The sequence below is a fragment of the Notothenia rossii genome (genome assembly GCF_949606895.1).
Source record: "Notothenia rossii genome assembly, chromosome: 3".
Taxonomy (NCBI): Eukaryota; Metazoa; Chordata; class Actinopteri; order Perciformes; family Nototheniidae; genus Notothenia; species Notothenia rossii.
In genome coordinates, this window is record NC_136901.1 from 69,902,152 (window position 1) to 69,915,911 (window position 13,760).

The window sequence follows — 13,760 nt, forward strand, 5'->3', positions numbered from 1 at the left end:
ACACACACACACACACACACACACACACACACACACACACACACACACACACACAATGTTACATCACTCCAGGGTGTTATTCAAACAAATACTCCACTGCCATCACGGTCTGTCAAAAACCTCCCAGCCTTTTCTCTTTCTTCTTTAGGTATGTCGTATGACCAATTGTATTTGTTTGCCTATTGTTCATCAACAGAGGAAACAAGGACATGAACACAAAGCTATTATTGAATAGCTACACAACAAGAAAGTATGAGAGACACATTGTTATTGTTGCATTAGCCTATAACATCTATGAAGGCTATATTAATCAAATTTAAATCAATAATGTTGATGTAGAAGACTAATAAAAGCCTAAATGGGTGGAAACTTTATTTGTATAGTTTTGAAAAAAACAATATTGTCACAGATAATTATGTCTTAAAATGTCAGTAGGCCTATCGAGAGGCGAAGTAAGTCAATCAATCAATCAATCAATCAATCAATCAATCAATCAATCAATCAATCAATCAATCCATCAATCCATCAATCAATCAATGTTTATCTATATAGCCCAATATCACAAATGTTACATTTGTCTCAGTGGACTTCACAGTTTTTACAGAATATCAGCATGACAATACGACACCCTCTGTCCTTAGACCCTCACATCGTAGGCCCTCTCCCAGGACGGACAGACGTGCAATTAGATGCCGTGTGTAAATCGAAAAGATAATACATTTACAACATAGGTAGACCAAATGTTTGAGACAAAATGCATGTGTCTGTAATAAGATTACATCTATCGTTTGTAGGGGTTTGTTTTACCCTTTTATTCTGAAGGGTTTGGCCGGAAGTGTAATTTGATCTCGCTGCAGGTCTGCAGTGCACGATCAATCCCAGGCCCAGTGGGTCCTGGGATAACGCCACACTTTTCACATCAAAAGTAATGTCAGAAAACACGAAGGAAGGTATTTTATCTTTTCTATATAAAGATGTCCTGCAATGCTGGTCCAACTAACCCCCAGCATGAAACTATTCTATTACCTTTATTATACATCCTCATTTCGATATTGACTAGTAGTGTGCACGTAGCGTTAGTCTCCCTTTCCATATGTCATGAAACAAGATAGCTGTTTTCGTGGAGTTGTTACATTAAATTAAGATTATTATGGAGCATTCATAACTGTACTGTGCAAATGTTCATCTTTGTGTAATGTTGTGTCTTTGTAAAATACATTAAATGTTACACTTTGAAACTGTCATGAGAAAAAAGTGTACCGTTAGCCATGTCAAATAAGCTGTGGTTAAGGCTATTGTTTTCAACTAGTGTTACGTCAACCTGCCAACGGATGTCAGTGTAACAAAGGCTATGACAAAATGAAAGTGAAATGTATTACATGCCAAGCCTGAAGGTAAACAAACAGGCACTGCACTTAATAGCATCGCTACAGCTAGCAAACAGCGTTAATATGCTGCTAAAGGGGACAAATAGCCGAGAAAACCTTATAATAATAAGAATGTGTGTATTCCTGTAAATAATGTACAGGAATACAAAAGGTCACAAAAGAAGTGAAGTGAAGTGTGGCAGTGGGAGTGCGCATGGTTTCCTCTGTTAATGCCTGGGTGATGGAAAGCGACGTTATTCTGGACTTTTTTATTCTGGACGGGAAATGGGTTTGTCTCTTCTGAAACGTCAGCATGCGTTAAGACATAAAAGTCCGTCAGAATGGCAGAATTGGAGAGACTAATGCAAAGGTAATATATCTGACTGATTTCTTATTTGTTTAACTTTATTTTAGAAAAATATTGAGATGAATCCATAAAGATAGGTTAGTCATTGAACAATGTGTAGCTTTAGGGTTTTAAATAACTAAGTAACATGTTGAAACTATAAATTGACATATAGACATATTTTAAATTGATTCCAGATTTTATGTTTTATGAACATGCCAACTGCATTTTCATTAATACAAACATAGCCAGTGTCTCTTAGTAACTTTGGTATGGTATAGTGAGTTTAAATCATAGACTGTATATATTTAAATATGTGTTTTAGATTTTGACTATATTGAGGCAAATTTGAGTGCTGTAGTAATGAGGGAATGTTAAGCATCATATTGCTTTATGTTTGGTTATTGCGATTAAGCAATGTTTCCTTGTTATTTTGTTTTTATTTATCCTTATATTTTCTATTATTTTAGATAATGTTCATGGTTTTGTATTGTCAAATGTATTTCCTTCGATTTTTACATAATGCTAACATGGTCAATTTATGGCATTTTGTGCCATTAACTCAAGATGTAATGTTTTTTTAGGTAGTATGTATTTAGACCTCACCTTCTCCCTTTCTGTCTCCTCCTTGTTATTCAGATGAAGTTATTTGTTTTGACTATGGTGTGTGTATTTCTGCAAGTCAGTCATCAAAATCCAACTGGCCACTGGACTCTGCTGCCCCACAGTAAGTTTGATCTCTTTGAAAACACATTATCCTCACTCCACGTTCAAATAGTTCTTCCATAACCTCATTTAACTCCTGCGTCCTCCTGTAGTTTTGGTCGTGGAGGCACCATGGGACCAGATGCCCCTGAGGTGCCTGGAGCTGCCAGCGGAGCTTGTGAGGAAAGACGCCAAGATCGAGGATATTTTTTGGAGAAAAGACGGAAATGAAAAAGAACAGAAAGGAAACACCTATATGCTGGAGGAAAGCTTAGGGGGCAACTTCACCTGCCACAGCAAGGATGGATCGCTCCTCAATCACACTGTTGTCCTGATCCAAGAAAATGAAACTAACCGGAGAAGAGGTGGAGTGTTATTTGAAATATTGCAATGTCACAGTTAAACAGCAGCACGATTTGGGGAACTTTTAAAGGATTTCAACTGATGAATTGCTTCTCTTTTTTGTGTGTTCCCATTTCTGCATGTTTATGTTTCTTCCACTATTAGATGAGAATTTGAATTGCTCCGCTACAAATTACAATGGAGAGTTCCTCTGCTCTTGGCCCAAACTCACCGGTCTTGGTGGCAAAGTAGCATTTATCAAAGCTCGACGGTAAGCTCACTAGCTGCTGAAATGTTTTCTGTTTCTCTCTCCAATAATAACATAATGTTCAGACTCATGCCAGAGCTGAGACTACACAGTGACATGCATAAATACCTCCTTGTGAAAGGAAACATAACAAAGTACTTCTTTAACATGTCATGCATGGATCATTGCAATCAGATTTTAATTAAAATAAATAACACAGCTCTAGAAGTTCCCGAATGCTGTTTTACTACTTAGCCTTTTTGTCTATAAATTATGTTGACTCATGTTATTGACATGAATATCAAAGTCTTGTCAATAAAAATATATATTTTGCAGTGTTTCTGACAACTATGAAACCCAGTGTTCTGTGGATAAAAGCGGTCGCCGTTGGACGTGCTCCTCAGGTCAGAGTAACTTAATTTGTTCAGTGGACAAAAAAAAGAAAAGAAAAAGGAAGATCTCGTGCCGGGATGAGCAGCACTGCCCCTTCACTGAGGAGAGCCAGCATATTGACATCACTGTCTACGTTTGGAGGAAGTACTTCTATTTGGATAACTACTCCAAACGCTTTCTTCTGTCAGAGATAGGTGTGTGTGACCTGGAGATGTTTTTTTGTTTTCCTGTAGCGGTCCCCTTTCTCTGTTTTTATTTGTTTTCTGATTCTGTCTTTGTTTTTCATCTCTATAGTGAAACCTGACAAGGTGGAAATCAGTAGAGTAAACAATACTACGATACAGTGGAGTTACCCGAGCTCCTGGAGCAGTCCCTACTCCTACTTCCCTCTTAGCTTCGAGATTGCCCAGCTCAGGCGAGGATGCGAAAGATGCAAGGACCTTTGCGGAAACACAAAATCAACTGAGGTAAGACACAACAAATGAAATCTGCTATTTAAAATGGAATTAAAGTTAAAAAAAAAATGAATCTCACAAAATAAAAATGTTATGTCAAATGACAGAAAATCCCACAAATCAAAAAATGACTTAATATAACTCATTTTTATTTCTCAGACATTGACATTCAACTCTTCAGACGTTTGTCAGTTTAGGGTCACTCAACGTAGGACTAAGGTGGTCTGTGTCCGGGCTAAAGACGCGCTCCGTGACTCACCATGGAGCGAGTGGAGCCACATCAGGTCAGTGCCTCCCAGTGGTGGCATGTGGGGGTTCAGGATGACTAATTAACCTCAGTAATTTAATTTGTTGCTTGTAATCTGACTTCCCCCTGCTTCTATCATTTTGTATACAGACATATTTGCATCAAAGCCACAAGATGGGGATAATTTGTGAGAGAGTAAAATTAATGTATGTTCTCCTTATTGCAATAGTTTGAGATGGTAACCTTCTCAACGGCATCAATCTAGATCTCAGGAGCTTGCATGATGTAGACAAGGTTTTAATTGTTACTTTACAGAGAACTCAATTAGATGATTTTGCTTGCTTTCTTCAGAACTAATTTCCTTATATTTTGTTTAACATTACAGAATGAGTTGAGGCAGGAAGAACAAAAACAACAAACGCAAGAAAAACAAACCCTGAGCTCAACAGGAAAAGAGAATCTCCGAAACTGGACATATCATTGAATGTTTTTTGTGCTTTTTTATTTAATTTAATTTCTATTTATCTAATAATTTATCCTGTAGTTTATAATATTTTAACTGATGAGTACACAAATAAAATCGTATTTAATGCAAACAAATGTGTCTTGTGTATCATTTTGCTGAATATTGGATTTTCCTTTATTTCACAGTTACAATCATCAGCATTATTCTGTATTAGCGGAAGTGATATTTGACCTTAACTACAGTAGAGGCTTTATTGGAATTTTTTACATTGTTTTTTCAAAGTATCATTCTTTACACTCTTGACACCTAACCTTGTACCTTGTTAGTAGATACAGAAGCATCAATAGTTTTTTCTATTTGACTGAAAAAGCTGTTCATGGTTTTCCCCTAACCAGTTAGGTGAGTGTGGCTTTTAGACGAAACTCTCCTTCTCACAAAGGTTCTTTGGAAGGAGATGTGGCACGTGTGGTATTTCCTCCTTTGCTTGCCAAGTGACACATGTAGTTTGTGTTATGTTCTCTTCCCATCTCTCTGTTGCTCTCCGTCCTTCTCTATCTGTTTTGCATCATTAAACACTTTAGTTATGTAGTAAGTCGAGTTTTACATTGCATCAGGAAAGGTTGTAAGGCAAAGGGAATTTAAACTAAGACAAACTGCATTCTTTTCTTTTATAATCATACTAATCACATAATGTCATATAATTCAGAAGAAAAAATAAATATACCAGGCAAACACAGGATAGGAAATGTATTATTGCATCTCTCAAAGCAGATATTTAAAGATCTTTAGACTTTTTTCACCTTAAATCCTATGTACATTGTGGACAAGATGGTGTCTTTTTACCCAGCAGATCCAAGTAACCTTCAAATCCAGTGTTTATTTAGCAAAGTGATTACACAGATTTGTATATTCCCAAAACACCACATCACGTGCTGGAAATGCCCAAACAAACAACACCACACCTACTGAAGAGTGAGAATCTCTTCCAAGTCATAGTGGTAAACCTTCACTTCCCCTTCAGCGAAAGCAGAAGAGGTTAAGTGATGTAAGCACAGTCAGGGGCCGACATACTGCAGGTTTAACCCAACACTCCTGACCTTTTCCCAGAAGGTTTTTTATTGTTGGTTTAATGTTACAGAGAGCACATGACACATTTTCCAGTTCCCAATGAATGTAATAGGGGAAGAACATACTGATACTGCTGTAATGCACGCCCTATGGCACTATTCAACGTGACATTACATTAGATCTTCTGTATCAGTGTGTCCATTAATAAATCTCGTTTTTTCAAATTACATGATAGAGCTGATCATTGTAAGGTCATCCAGCTTCATGTTGCCTTTTGAAATGAACTAATGGATATCCAGTAAAGCTGCAAATAACAATTACTGTATTTTCATTATGGTTTCATCCTTGTTTTGTCAATTAAACCGGTAATCATTTTCTCCGTAAATTTTCAGAAAATAGTGAAATATTCCTATTTCAGTTTGCCAAAACCCAAAGGGACATTGTATGAGTTATTTTTTTACCCAAGAGTCCAAAACCTTAAGATAAAAATCAAATCAGAAACAGATTTAGGTTACACTTACGAGGAATTTGACTAGGTGTCGTGGTGCATTCATAAAAGTAAAACAAAAATTAAAACACAGATAGAGAACTAGAAACAAATATTAAAAATATAGTTAAATATAACAGTAGAATGGAATAAAATATGGAATAAAAATAAGGCAGTAATAAGAAAAGAAAACTATATATTGATATTGTTGTACATTGTATGCATTAATGTAAAGCATTGAGTCTATCATGCTAAAATATTAAGGTTATTATATTTTATACATAAAATGTATCAAATCAAAATCTTACAAAACCAGCTTGGAATTTTTGCTTTAAATATTACTTAAAACAATTGTTTCAGCTATATATTTAATTGGATAATCTACATTATAAGACCCACATATTTACATGAGCACAATTTCGAGACAAAGCTAGCCATGTAAAAATAATGGAGGAAGTGGTTATGTTGTACTGTGCTAAAAAGCTACAACTGAAACAGCCATAAAGGCAATTAATACATTATGAGTTCTGATGAGTCAGCCGTGACCTTGGCTTCAGTCTCACTATAATGATGTATTGTTTCGCATGTCTCACATGATTTCACTGGAACAAACCACAGTGTGTCTCAGATTAAAGGACGTCAAAGGGTACAAATGTAATCAAAGTGTTTTATTGTTTTAACGCAGCCATTAACCCAGCATATTAATAGTCAATGGATTCTCAGTCCTTTGTCGCCACCTATGAAACATTTTTGAACTCTCTTTGCTGAAGTGTAGTTTTGTGGCTAAAATCGTTTCTGGAACATGAAACTGGGGAGCAGTCGGCAGCAGAGTTGCTAAAGCCATTTGACGTCATTTGTTTTGACTTTTAGGTAAGGACAAAGAAAGCCTATGTTGTAGTCATTTTGAAATTAGACACATATCTGAACTTTCTAAAGCAAATGGAGAAGTTCACCTCTGTCTTCAAAGGGTATTACATTGGTAACTTTTTCCTACAAAAACTGTACATTCCTTCCCATCATTCCCCTCAAAACAAAGACTTGTTTCCATTTAGAAAGAAAATAAATTGAAGAAATTGAAGTGGAGTTGGTAATCCCCTTCAGACAACAACAGATTTAGACTGAATCTACATGATTTATTCTAAAGGTTCATCCTCAGATGTTGCCTACAATATTAAATATAATACAACTTGAATACTCTTTTTCATAGACCTTGTCCACATGTATTGACCATGTTAGTTAATGGTTGCAGAGAAACTTGGACAGATGGCATTTAAATGCATTCCACTTACTATGCAAGTGCTACATTTGACAATAGTGATTTAACTTGGACACAACATGTTTTATTTATAATCGTGCAATGTCATATTAAGGCCACTAGATGGAAACATTGCACCAAATAAAGGGACTGAGGTTTCTGGCTGACAGGCCTTCAATTCACCTGAAGTGAAATATGAGAGGTCATCATGGGAAAGTGCCACAGATGTGTTGTACAGCCAGGGGAAATTAAACATAATTTATAGCAGTTTGATATGTATTACTAATACACACTTTTATCTTAGTTTGCCCCTGATTTATTCCAAAATCTTAATATTTCATTCAGTTTAATTGCAGAAAAGTACTTCCTCGCATGCTTTAGAAACTATTTAACACACTGTTATGATAACGTCGTATTTGATGTAGTTATCAAGGAAATTACATTCTGCTTTTATCTTGTTGACATATTTAAACGGTTAGCATCTATATTTATCTTCTTTTATGTCGACTAGAGAGCATATTGTTGGACATAAGGCCCATTCTCATAAGCATATGCCTGCTTTTTACAACTAGTCATTTTTATGAGTCTTCAATTCAATCAGGCCATTATTATCATCAGCCCAACCTTTTGATTTACGAGAACATCTGGCGGTTAGAAGAGGCGCCTCTCCTTTCTGATCACTTGCTTCAAAATGTCTATTATAACGCAGGAAAATCTTAATCGCCATCCCATATGTGGACTCTTGAAAGGAAGTCATATACATACACACGCCTTAACATCGTTTACATGGCGTGCGCATTCCCGCCTGTGCGTAATGACCGGGAATATTTAGCAAACCTTCCAGTCTGGGTGCCATTGAGTTAGTAAATCACAACATGCTGGATCATCGGGCCCCATCTGACATCTCTGTTTTTGGATACTGACACGGTGATATTTGGGCTAACAGTATGTGTTGGTGCTCGGGGATATAAATATATGCCACCCCAGAGGCCTCAAGTGTTCGCGCTGGCCCGCATGCCGACCAAGGCAGACGGGATCATGGCGAGAAAGCCGGCCACAATCAGACAAATGTGCTGAAAGATGGCTCTGACCGTGTGTGTGCGCGCGCGTATAAATGTGAGAGACATTTTATCTCAAGTAGCTTTTTATTTATCACTATTTATTATATATTGTGCTCACGTGGAGGGGTGCTCACATTTCCCCTCCCACAGCAGGAGACATAAATAAACATCTATAGACAATAATGAGATGATTGCAGGGGAGTGGTGTCCAACCTTGACCGTTTATGGCATTTATCAGACTGCTGAGACTCTAATGTCCGAGTCTGTTGGCTGCATGTGCATTCAAAACATGTCATATCATTGCTTAAAAAAATGAAAAAAGTTTCAGACTTTTAAAATTACAGAATGGTATTAATATTGCACAAATTTGCGCATTCTGTAATACTATTTTACTTTTTCCTGAGGCAGCTTTACTAATCTGTGATCCAAACAACGTGCACGTGTCAAACTGATTTCAACAATTGCTGATAAGATCTTAATTTTCAAAGAGGCACACCTGATAAAACAACTGACTCTCTGCTTGCTCCATTTCATTATAATGAACCAAACAGGACTTATGAACAGATGGCCCCCAGACAATTCGATTTGACAATTTAGAAATGACTCTGTAATGACAGGGGAAACCAGAACGGATGGCAGCATGGGGAAGAAATGCTCTCATGCAACCTGGGTTCAACACTGTTTCATGAGCTCACCATGCAGTTTCAGGGTCCATGCAAATGTTGTATTTCACAATTTTGTGTTAGTTTATTTGTTTTTGAGCCCTTACTTTCGAGTGTTTGCAAATTCTTTGGACAGCGGGACACATGCAGTTTAGCAGTAATCCTCATATTTATGTTGGATTCAGCACTTAGTCCCACAAGATTTATGTAATGCATCTAATCAAAGCTAATTTCAAACCATCGGGCTGTAACAGAAAAAATGCTCGCAGAGACTGCCAAGCTTTTTGTGAGCTGAAACTTTTCTTAAGCTCATAATCTGCCAGAGCTGATACTCTGAATGAGCATTTGGACTGCTCAACGCGTTTGATTCCGATTTTACAAGAAAGTACATTTAAATGCTCAAATTAAGTCATTTGATCGTCGAAACACTCATGCACAATGTGGAAAATTCCGAACTCGTTTGTTGTTGAATTAATTTGACACAAGAAAGCAAAATTAAATGTGCACAAAACACTGCAACTATGCTCAACTGTTTATGTTCTGTTGGTGTTTTTGTCACATAATAATGAGACAAATATCCACTTTGTGTAATGCTCTTGTAAACATTTAATCGCATTCTGTTCCGTCTTGTTTTACAGAGATGCGGGCACTTTTCCATAGCAGATCGAGTGACAAACGCAGCCAGAAGAGGATGGATGTCGGCGCCGCCACCCCGGGGCTCCTCTCCGCTCTGCCCTTTAATCGCAGTGGGCAAACTGCGTGGATTAAACTAATGTACTCCCCTGAGCTGATGTTTGATATACGTTAATTGTCAATGCACAAGACAACATGAGCGCACACACACATACGATCTGTGCACAGCTTCTGGCTAAGTGGCCGGGGCGGGACGCTGGGACGAGGCGGGGACAGCAGGCAGGCGGGCGGGCAGCGTGCTCGTCTGGGTTGGTGGACAGCTGATTGTCCGTGTTATTAACTGTGTTTGGGGGCGTCACCGTTCGCTTTGTAGACCACGCCTCCCTCACCTACTAGTTCTCTCCTGTTTGGCATCCCAGAGATGGTCCAAAGTGATCCCTCAGGGAAGAATAGAGCGCAAAGCACCGGATCAGGAGCTGACGAGGAGTGGAACAGACGCTGTTGCCCAGGACTGCTTCTTAATTGCGCGTAATCTCCCGTTTTCATTCATCTGAACAGAGGAGAAGTAAATAAAACGACGGAGCTTGGAAGCGTGTTTCATCTCCTTGGTTTTCCTTCACACCGTGGACTGTTTGCAAGGAAAAAAGTGACATTTTGCTTGTGTTTCTGTCAGCTGCACCTTGATCCGGGGGACTGCCGCCAACTCAGTGCAGCCTCTCATCCTGCGCTTCCCCTTTCATCGCTCTCAACGGTGTTCATCTTCACAGCTGCTGCTGCTGCTGCTGCCGCTGCTGCTTCCCCCTCTTTTTCTTGTGGAGTCGCTGACATGAGGTGCAGCTAACCCTGGATGCTGACAGCTCCCCTTTTCCTTCCACATGTCGCATATTTTTGTTTACTTTGAGAAACACGCGCAACTAAACGCCAAGTGAAATAGACCACGCCACTTTGCTACTCTGACAGTGCGATCAAACAGACGCAAGAGGAGGGAAGGCAGGAAGAAGACAAAAAAGGAGGGAGCAAAGGAGAGGAGGATAGAGAGAGAGTGAGAGAGAGATAGCGACGGTGTGAAGGTGCGTTTTGATGTTTGGCATCCACGAGAGCATCCAAAGGAGTGGGAGTAGTATGAAAGAAGAGCCCATGGTGGCCGGGATGAACGCGGTTCGGACATGGATGCAGGGCGCCGGAGTGCTGGACTCCAACACAGCCGCCCAGAGGTGAGCCTGAGGCGGCCTTGGCGCTGCGCTGCACTGGGGCGTGGAGACCGGGGAGCGCGTTCAGATCCGCGATGTTAGAGACGGAGGGGCTGCATCACTCGGGGCAGCTCGCGTTCCCAGAGGACGTACAGTTGGATAACCACTGTTCCTGCTGGCTTTTATAAGTTTTCAGCTCTAAATATAAGATAATATAGGCTAATAACTGCGTGTGCCTCAGAGTGGTTTAGCATATTTATTGAGGAAAAGCACAGTTAGCTCCAGGCACTTTACGGCTTAGTTTAAATGAAAGGCTTGGATTCACTTTGGTGGGCTGTGAGTGAGTTTAAGATTTTCACCTTACTTCGGTGGTGGTTAAGCTTTTCTTTTTAGTAAGCAGAGGTTATTTTTTCATATATTTCTACAGTTCAAATTCAGTGTTTTTTTCATCCAACAAATCTAATTCCTTATTAAATTTAGAAATGCAATATCACACTTCTATTGACAGTAGTCCTCCTGCCACAAAAACAATTTATTTGTCAAAATTATGTTTTAATAATACATTGGTATGTTTTAACTGTTTTAGGCCTGTAGCTCAAAAACTTTTACTTAGTTGTTTAATGATTGTTGATTTAAACTTAAAATGGCCTTTCAGCGAATTAGAAAGATGTTTTAATTAAATTATGACATATAGCCTATTTAAGGTTTTTATAATGGACAGTGACTGAAACATAGGCGATTGTAGATTATATATTCTAAAGCTAATCTCATTTATGTTGCAATTTAATTTAATTAAATAATTGTAACTGTCTCCGTGGTGGCTGCTGGTTTGTGCTTGTTTCCGCAGCGGAGTGGGTCTGGCTCGGGCACACTTCGAGAAACAGCCGCCCTCCAATCTTCGCAAGTCCAACTTCTTTCACTTCGTCCTGGCTTTGTACGACAGACAGGGCCAGCCGGTGGAAATAGAGAGAACTACCTACATCGACTTTGTAGAGAAGGATAAGGTGAGATGGAACATTTCATAAAAACCGAAAACAAAACACTACATGACAGTTTGTAATAAAATCTTTCAAATAAACTTGTAATGCGTGCATTTTAGCGGAGCATCGACTGATGCATGACACAGTATATTGGTTGTTAAGTCAAAGTGATAAATTACCAGACGTGTGTTAACAAAGTGGCCAGACGCACACAGCAGGGATCATGGGTCCTGGAGGCTTTTTAGATGTGGTTTCCTGAAAGATTTACACACTTCTGATTATCTTAACTTTTCTTTATAAATACAGAACCTTCGAAGTTAATGTTGAACTAATTTATGTAAAGGTGTAAATCAAGTGAATGAACACTTTTGCCATTATTATTAATATTTCGTATGTCAGTTGAGCACAGCGGGTTGCTTTATTTCTGCAGGTGTTGTCAGACACAATATTTAATTTTCAAAAAAAACCATCAATATTCGTGTTTGATACGTCGATCAAGCGTAATATTGATCTGTTTGCAAGTAGCGTTAAATGGGAGTGTTTTTACTTTAAATGCTTGTTTTATTCATCAGCTCTTGTATTGACTTGTTTATTAGATCCAAATGGCCTTTTACTGTGTGTCAGTATTAACAAACATTAATATTATATACCATACACAATGTGATTTACTGAATATATAAATAATATTATTGTATCTTTAACCTTTGTGTTAATATTTTCAAACGATTTCCGTTTCTAATTTGGGTAAATATAGTTGAAAAGAGTCCTATAGCCTATATTACAGTTATTTTTTCAAAAGGTCAGATTTTGGATAAATTACGTTTTACGCTAAATTTCATCAAAACATGTAAAGAATAGTTCAAGTTTCGAACTTTTTTTCTTTATTTTGTCTGCGTGGATGACATATCGAAGTAATTTAAATGATATTACAGTTCGACAAAACGTAGTGTGCTATGTTGTGGACGCGCAGTAGAGTCCCAGGAGGAGATGCCTGCTCTGACCGGCTCTGCTTGCTTTAATTTTCATAGGAAACGACGGGGGAAAAGACCAACAATGGGATCCATTATAGGCTTCAGCTCCTCTACAGTAACGGTGAGTTTAGCTTCCATCATTTTTTGTATTGAGCAATAACAAAAGCAGAGTGTGAATGATACGCCAAAGCAACGAGAGGAAACTCGGGAAACAAATGTCTTAAGAGGTCACATCGTGTTTTTTACATGTATTATTTTTTAATTAATCGTGAATGAGTAATGCTTTATGTTAAATGCTTTAAATGTTATTTACACATTATTTTAATTACCACAATATGATTCTTATATAATTATTATTTTTAGGTTTGCATTATTATAATTATAATTATGTTTTGCTTGGAGCTTCCTACATTAAATAGATCTTCTCCGGTCAGCAGTAAACAACCCAAGGCAGCATAATAAAATGTTTGCCATCTTACTTTTTAATGATTCTTTTTATTTGTAGTCTTGTTGCCTCGATTGAATAATTAAATAATCTTGATTATAATTCATTCATCCCTGCTGTGCACATTTACAAAGTTCTTAATAAATGTTTAGCGATAAAATTAACAGGGATAAATAAAAAAATAAAACATTTTCAAGTCTCAAGCAAAATGACAGCATGCAACAAATACAGAAAGTCATTACTAACAGTTTGGGCTCAATCGGTTTCCATAAGTGTCTCAGAGGAGACTTCAGATTGAATACAACTTGTGATCTGAAATATCCCCCAGAATGGGGAAAGCTTTGCCTCAGATGTTAAGTAAGTCACATTTTAATCATTTCCTTCTCTCTGTGTCTCTGCAGGGATCAGGACTGAGCAGGACTTGTATGTTCGTCTCATCG

General features: G+C 38.1%; 2 protein-coding genes across 6 annotated transcripts in view; both read left to right on the forward strand.

The window, feature by feature from the left end:
* The first annotated feature begins 1,402 nt into the window (after window positions 1-1,402).
* il12ba (interleukin 12Ba) lies at window positions 1,403-4,635 on the forward strand. 2 transcript variants are annotated; one of them, XM_079673271.1, is made up of 8 exons: window positions 1,403-1,737; window positions 2,353-2,440; window positions 2,532-2,783; window positions 2,926-3,031; window positions 3,344-3,594; window positions 3,695-3,867; window positions 4,015-4,139; window positions 4,488-4,635. In XM_079673271.1, the coding sequence occupies exons 2-8, from the start codon at window positions 2,353-2,355 to the stop codon at window positions 4,495-4,497; spliced, it is 1,005 nt and encodes a 334-aa protein (XP_079529397.1). In that variant the 5' UTR covers window positions 1,403-1,737; the 3' UTR covers window positions 4,498-4,635. The 2 variants fall into 2 exon arrangements, with proteins under 2 accessions (XP_079529397.1, XP_079529396.1); XM_079673270.1 differs by having other exon boundaries at window positions 4,015-4,635.
* Window positions 4,636-9,717: 5,082 nt separating this feature from the next.
* The window catches only part of LOC307031987 (transcription factor COE1-like), a 55,161-nt gene continuing 51,118 nt past the window's right edge, over window positions 9,718-13,760 (forward strand). For 2 of the 4 annotated variants that reach the window (XM_079669637.1, XM_079669638.1), the window contains exons 1-4: window positions 9,721-10,948; window positions 11,772-11,928; window positions 12,933-12,996; window positions 13,722-13,760. The exon at window positions 13,722-13,760 is cut by the window's right edge and continues 17 nt beyond it. In XM_079669637.1, coding sequence (XP_079525763.1) covers window positions 10,815-10,948; window positions 11,772-11,928; window positions 12,933-12,996; window positions 13,722-13,760 — 394 coding nt within the window. In that variant the 5' untranslated portion in view covers window positions 9,721-10,814. Of the gene's footprint in view, window positions 10,949-11,152; window positions 11,261-11,771; window positions 11,929-12,932; window positions 12,997-13,721 lie in introns of those variants that run through there. The other 2 variants (XM_079669639.1, XM_079669640.1) reach the window with 2 other exon arrangements.

Coding starts and splice junctions, on each gene's coding strand:
- il12ba (XM_079673270.1), top strand. CDS start 2,353: ATGAAGTTATTTGTTTTGACTATGGTGTGTGTATTTCTGCAAGTCAGT. Junction 3,032..3,343: donor GCATTTATCAAAGCTCGACG/GTAAGCTCACTA, acceptor TATATTTTGCAG/TGTTTCTGACAACTATGAAA. Junction 3,595..3,694: donor CTTTCTTCTGTCAGAGATAG/GTGTGTGTGACC, acceptor TCATCTCTATAG/TGAAACCTGACAAGGTGGAA.